Below are 6,569 nucleotides of genomic sequence, written 5' to 3'. Positions count from 1 at the left end.
TTTGTGTCTTGGTTTTCAAATCAATTTATTATGGTTTTGAATTTTCTCTATTCAGTATATGCAACTTGTTCAGATGGCTGTGGGTATTATCAGGACTGCTTCAGCAATTGAATGTTTAGCTTTTGTTTCTCTGTGGTTTCATAGCTGGAGGAGCTTGGTGTCTTTGTATAGGTGATTGGTTTCGTAGCTGGAGGAGCTTGGTGTCTTTGGTTTCATAGCTTGAGATCTTAAGACTAAGGTTTCGTTTGGGACAGATTTTTTAATGCTTTCTAAAACAGTGTTTTAGTTTAAAAAATTTTTGAATTAGAAAGTTTTGTACTAAAAAACTGTTTTAATGAGAAAGCTGTCCCAAACGAAGCCTGAATTTGACAACTTTCTTCACTTGAGAGTTTTTCGTTTCATTTTTTTGCTCCAATTTTAGGATTGCCATGTAAATGTCATAATTATCTAAAATTAATCTATATTTTTTTATATAAAAAAACTAATTTAAGATTAATTATATATAATTAAATTCCATATCAATTTAATAAAATTTAATAAAGGATAGAAATTTATTTAGATTTTTATTACAACAAGATAGGTATAAGATGAGTTATATATTTTTTGTAGATATAAGCAAATCTTTAGTTTCTTAAATCATTTCATTTGCAAATTTCAAAATAGTCCCCTAACTATTCGTTTATGATTATTTTACTCCTAGAGTATAATATTGCTCCAATTTAATCCCTTGAAAATACAAAATTGATCCAAAATGGTCCCTTTGATATTAAATTGAGATCAAATTTGTAAAGTCGAGGAACTAAATTGGGATCAACTTTATATCAGAATTACAACATGAGAAACTATTTTGGATCAATTTGATATAATCAAGAGACCAAGGCTTTGTTTGGGACGGTTTTTTTCGGCTTCTTAAAGCAGCTTCCTAGTAAAAAAATTAAATTTTTTGTATCAGGAAACTGCTTTAAGAAGTAATAGGAAAGACATCCCAAATGAAGTCTAAATTGGAAAAATTTGATACTCTGGGACTAAACTAATTTGAAATTTTATTGTGAAAAGTAAGAATAAACAAACCACATTCACTTTAAAATCCCAATGCATTTACTTGAACTTTCAACTAAGTACAACTTTATCAAACAAAAAACAGCTTACTTCTTTCTCAAAGTCCTCAAACAATTCAAAATTATAAATACTAAAAGGATCTTCAAAAGATGTAGCAGACTGAGCATGATATGATCCAAATTTCAGAAAGTCTTTGAAGGATACTTGATTGCATTTTTGACAATCTTTTTGATTGCTGCATCACCAAGATCAATTCCACATATATCAGCCAATCTTATGAGATACAACAGTACATCTGATAGCTCCTCTCCCAAGTGCTCCTTGTCTGAATCCTTCCAGTTTGGTAATCCCTTGGCTACTTCTCCTCTCCACATAAATATTTCTGATAGCTCACCAACTTCACCAACCTGTTAAAATTTAAGGAAAAAAAAATTATGAGAATCTGAAATAGGAGAAATTATTATGTGCGGATATTTGCCAAACACGACATCTAATGTTTGTCAGCCATGGCCGTCAACTGTCTGTCTTCTAGCTCTCTATCGGCCAACTGTACAATATCATTTGATAATAAATTTTCTTTATCATCGTGAATATTCTAACACTCAATAATAATATATACAATTTCTTCTCAAATATGCCCCGTTCAGTCAACATAGTTAAATCAAAATCTTCGCTCAAGTTCCAGTTGACTGTATCGCAGGTTATTTTTTTGGAAAATATCACTCTTTGTGTTAAAAAAAAAACTGAAAGCATACATATTCACATGAACAAGTCAGTATTCTCATCCTAACTAAGGTTTCATTTGTGACGACTTTCTTGCAGTAAGAAAGCCGTCCCAAAAAAACCCTAAAACACCAAAAATCACCATTAAGAACACAAATAAGATATCCAGCCGTCCCAAAACAAAGCCTAAAACACTAAAAATCACCATTAAGAACACAAATAAAATATCCCAAGTCTATTAGTCATAGATAATATGAAACCATAACATAATATAAGTTCATGATTATCAGCACTAGTGTGATATAAATTTCATGATTATATGTATTGCTAGTAGAAAGACAATAATCTAGCATATTAATTGCATACCAAATCATCAACCACTTACATTGTGTAGGGATAGTCACCTTCAACCTTCTTAATGATGAGAAAAGTAAAAAAAAAAAAAAACTCTGATTAGAGTAATTAACAACTTGACTAGATAACTTACATAAATTTCATGATTATATATATACACACACACAGAGAGAAACTATAATTATTTATTATCATATAAATATGACATGCTAACATTTACAATAAGAATTTTATTATTATTATTATTATTATTATTATTATTATTATTATTATTATTATTATTATTATTATTATTATTATTATTATTATTATTATTATTATTATTATTATTATTATTATTATTATTATTATTATTATTATTATTATTATTATTATTATTATTATTATTATTATTATTATTATTATTATTATTATTATTATTATTATTATTATTATTATTATTATTATTATTATTATTATTATTATTATTATTATTATTATTATTATTATTATTATTATTATTATTATTATTATTATTATTATTATTATTATTATTATTATTATTATTATTATTATTATTATTATTATTATTATTATTATTATTATTATTATTATTATTATTATTATTATTATTATTATTATTATTATTATTATTATTATTATTATTATTATTATTATTATTATTATTATTATTATTATTATTATTATTATTATTATTATTATTATTATTATTATTATTATTATTATTATTATTATTATTATTATTATTATTATTATTATTATTATTATTATTATTATTATTATTATTATTATTATTATTATTATTATTATTATTATTATTATTATTATTATTATTATTATTATTATTATTATTATTATTATTATTATTATTATTATTATTATTATTATTATTATTATTATTATTATTATTATTATTATTATTATTATTATTATTATTATTATTATTATTATTATTATTATTATTATTATTATTATTATTATTATTATTATTATTATTATTATTATTATTATTATTATTATTATTATTATTATTATTATTATTATTATTATTATTATTATTATTATTATTATTATTATTATTATTATTATTATTATTATTATTATTATTATTATTATTATTATTATTATTATTATTATTATTATTATTATTATTATTATTATTATTATTATTATTATTATTATTATTATTATTATTATTATTATTATTATTATTATTATTATTATTATTATTATTATTATTATTATTATTATTATTATTATTATTATTATTATTATTATTATTATTATTATTATTATTATTATTATTATTATTATTATTATTATTATTATTATTATTATTATTATTATTATTATTATTATTATTATTATTATTATTATTATTATTATTATTATTATTATTATTATTATTATTATTATTATTATTATTATTATTATTATTATTATTATTATTATTATTATTATTATTATTATTATTATTATTATTATTATTATTATTATTATTATTATTATTATTATTATTATTATTATTATTATTATTATTATTATTATTATTATTATTATTATTATTATTATTATTATTATTATTATTATTATTATTATTATTATTATTATTATTATTATTATTATTATTATTATTATTATTATTATTATTATTATTATTATTATTATTATTATTATTATTATTATTATTATTATTATTATTATTATTATTATTATTATTATTATTATTATTATTATTATTATTATTATTATTATTATTATTATTATTATTATTATTATTATTATTATTATTATTATTATTATTATTATTATTATTATTATTATTATTATTATTATTATTATTATTATTATTATTATTATTATTATTATTATTATTATTATTATTATTATTATTATTATTATTATTATTATTATTATTATTATTATTATTATTATTATTATTATTATTATTATTATTATTATTATTATTATTATTATTATTATTATTATTATTATTATTATTATTATTATTATTATTATTATTATTATTATTATTATTATTATTATTATTATTATTATTATTATTATTATTATTATTATTATTATTATTATTATAAAGAGGATGAGGATTTGCACATATTCTTAAAGAATTTATAGTACTCCATGCAAAGATAAAGCAAATAATAAAAAAATTAATAAAATGAACAAATAATGAAAAATTAAAATAAAATTTTAATATATTAATTATTCTTTCATATTCTCATACTTTAAAGTTTAGTTTGGGACAACTTCTTATTACTTTGTTTTTTATATGACAATTATAAATTTTTTTTGTCTTTTTTTTCGTGGTTTTTAAATAGTTTTTTACTTAAAAGCAGCTTTCTACATAGCTTTAAAAATTACTTTATTTATAACAATTTTATAAAGTAGTAAGAAAAATGTCCTAAACGAAGTATAAGAACTATAGGAAAATGAACATTTTAGAATGTAAAATTTATTAACAAAAGGAATTAAAAAAAAAGTGTATTCCAAACTTTTTTAAACTAAGGATAAAAATTTTTTTTAATTGAAAGAAACACAAAAAAAAATATTATTATTTGCATCATAAAGTTGGGCTAATCAATATTTTCAATAATTAATATCAAATTAAGCACTAATTAAATTTAATAATCTTTGTTCTTAAATCATTTTCATTTTAAATTTTCTAATATAATTAGTAATAAAAATCACTTTTTTTTTCATATACAAGGATTGTAGCCTAAGGCTTTATTTTAGACAACTTTCTTAATGCTTTGTAAAGTTACTATAAAGAAAGTAATTTTTTAAGTTGTTGTAAAAAACAGCTTTTTAGCACCAAATTTTTTAATTGTCCAAATAAGAATTTTGATTGAGGTCAAAAAATCAAAATAATAAGAAAGCTATTCCAAACAAAGACTAAGGGCCCCTAAATTTAGGTTATCCATTTTTTTTTATAAAATAGGTGAAGAAATCTTTGGGGAAGCTATTTAGAAAGTAGATTAAAAACAACATTCTAAAATCTACCTTTTTTTTGTAAGTAGAAATATTTATGAACAATTTAACAATTTTGATAAAGTGATGTTAATTAGTTTGATGGGTAATGGCATTGATGTAATTTAATTTTCTCTTTTTATATATGGAGAATCAAAAGAATCTCCAAAATGGCTCATGAAGAGCTCACAATATGAAGGATACATAAGAGACTTCACACCACAATATGAAAAATGTATATGAGGGTTTGAATGAGTCTTATAGAAAAAAAAATGTTGGGAGAGTAAAAATTTAGAGAATGATTATATATATAGAGAGAGAGAGAGAGAGAGAGAGAGAGAGAGAGAGAGATTAAAGTAAAATTTAGGATATTTTTTATAGAGTGGCTAAGCTTTGGATCTTGATTCGATCATGCCATGAGATAAAGGCTTTGTTTGTGATGGTTTTTTTATTGCTTCTTAAAGTAACTTTCTAATAAGAAAATTTTAATTTTTGTACTAAAAATTTACTTTAAGCAGCAATAAAATAATCGTCTCAAATGAAGCCAAAATCATCAAAATAAGGCTTCATTTGGGACAGCTTTTTTAATGCTTTGTAAAGATGCTTTTTAGTACAATTTAAAAAAAAAAAAATAGAGATAAAACAATGGTTTAAAACTGTCCCAACGAAGCCTAAGTCAATTGATCTGATGAAAGTTTTCCCTTTATAATTAAAATTTAAAACAATATATTTAAATAATAAGAGAGAGAATAACAATAATAGCAACATCAAATATTTATGCCACCCAGTGTGGTTGGCTATATGAAATATGAATCATCTTTTTCATTATGTTCTATTAAGAGTTAAATTCTCATTTAAATCTAATAACAAAAAAATCATTTCTAATACAATCTAACTCTACTTTTTTTTAATATATGTCATATATAATACCTCCACTTTTCTTAATAAGAGAGAGAATTAGTACATATATGCACATATAGATTTTGTTTGAAATAGCTTTCTTACTACTTTCTAAAGTAGCTTTCTAGCAAAAAAAATTAATGCAGAAAAACTATTTTAGAAAGCAGTAAGAAAATTGTCTCAAACGAATGCTTCGTTTGGGATGGTTTTTTTGCTGCTTTCTAAAGTTGCTTTCTAATACAAAGATTTTTAGTTCAAAAAATTTTTGTACTAAAAAGTTATTTTAGAAAGCAGTAAGAAAGCCGTCCGAAATGAAGACGAAGTCATAATAGAGAGAAAGAAACATACCATAGCAAGAAGAAGATTTCTTGGACTGTGATATTGCTCCCAATCTCTCTCCATTGCAAACTCTTTAAGCTTCTTAGATAGCTCTTTGAGTCCCACATCTTCCATGTTCTCCTCTTTCTTCTCTAATCTCTCCATCTTCTTCTCTTCTCCTTCCATTAACCAAAGCACTCTCACCCTCCTCCTCAACCAAATCAAGA

The 6,569-nt window shown here is 20.0% G+C and overlaps 1 protein-coding gene across 1 annotated transcript; it reads right to left on the bottom strand.

Moving 5' to 3' along the window:
• Nucleotides 1–1,223: 1,223 nt before the first annotated feature.
• LOC110102748 (dCTP pyrophosphatase 1) lies at nt 1,224–6,569 on the bottom strand. The gene is made up of 2 exons (XM_020831207.2): nt 6,373–6,569; nt 1,224–1,466 (listed from the first exon to the last, which is right to left on the bottom strand). Exons 1-2 carry the CDS (start codon nt 6,526–6,528, stop codon nt 1,242–1,244), a joined length of 381 nt encoding a protein of 126 aa, XP_020686866.1. The 5' UTR covers nt 6,529–6,569; the 3' UTR covers nt 1,224–1,241.

This window comes from Dendrobium catenatum, unplaced genomic scaffold (assembly GCF_001605985.2).
Source record: "Dendrobium catenatum unplaced genomic scaffold, ASM160598v2 fragScaff_scaffold_1557, whole genome shotgun sequence".
Lineage (NCBI taxonomy): Eukaryota > Viridiplantae > Streptophyta > Magnoliopsida > Asparagales > Orchidaceae > Dendrobium > Dendrobium catenatum.
Note: the sequence above shows the minus strand (reverse complement) of the source record. Positions and strands in the feature narration are given on the sequence as shown.

What these genes read in the sequence shown, in the direction of transcription:
- LOC110102748 (XM_020831207.2), bottom strand. Translation starts at nt 6,528, where the DNA reads ATGGAAGGAGAAGAGAAGAAGATGGAGAGATTAGAGAAGAAAGAGGAG. An exon ending in GAAATCTTCTTCTTGCTATG is followed by an intron (nt 1,467 to 6,372) that starts GTATGTTTCTTT and finishes AAATTTTAACAG; the next exon opens with GTTGGTGAAGTTGGTGAGCT.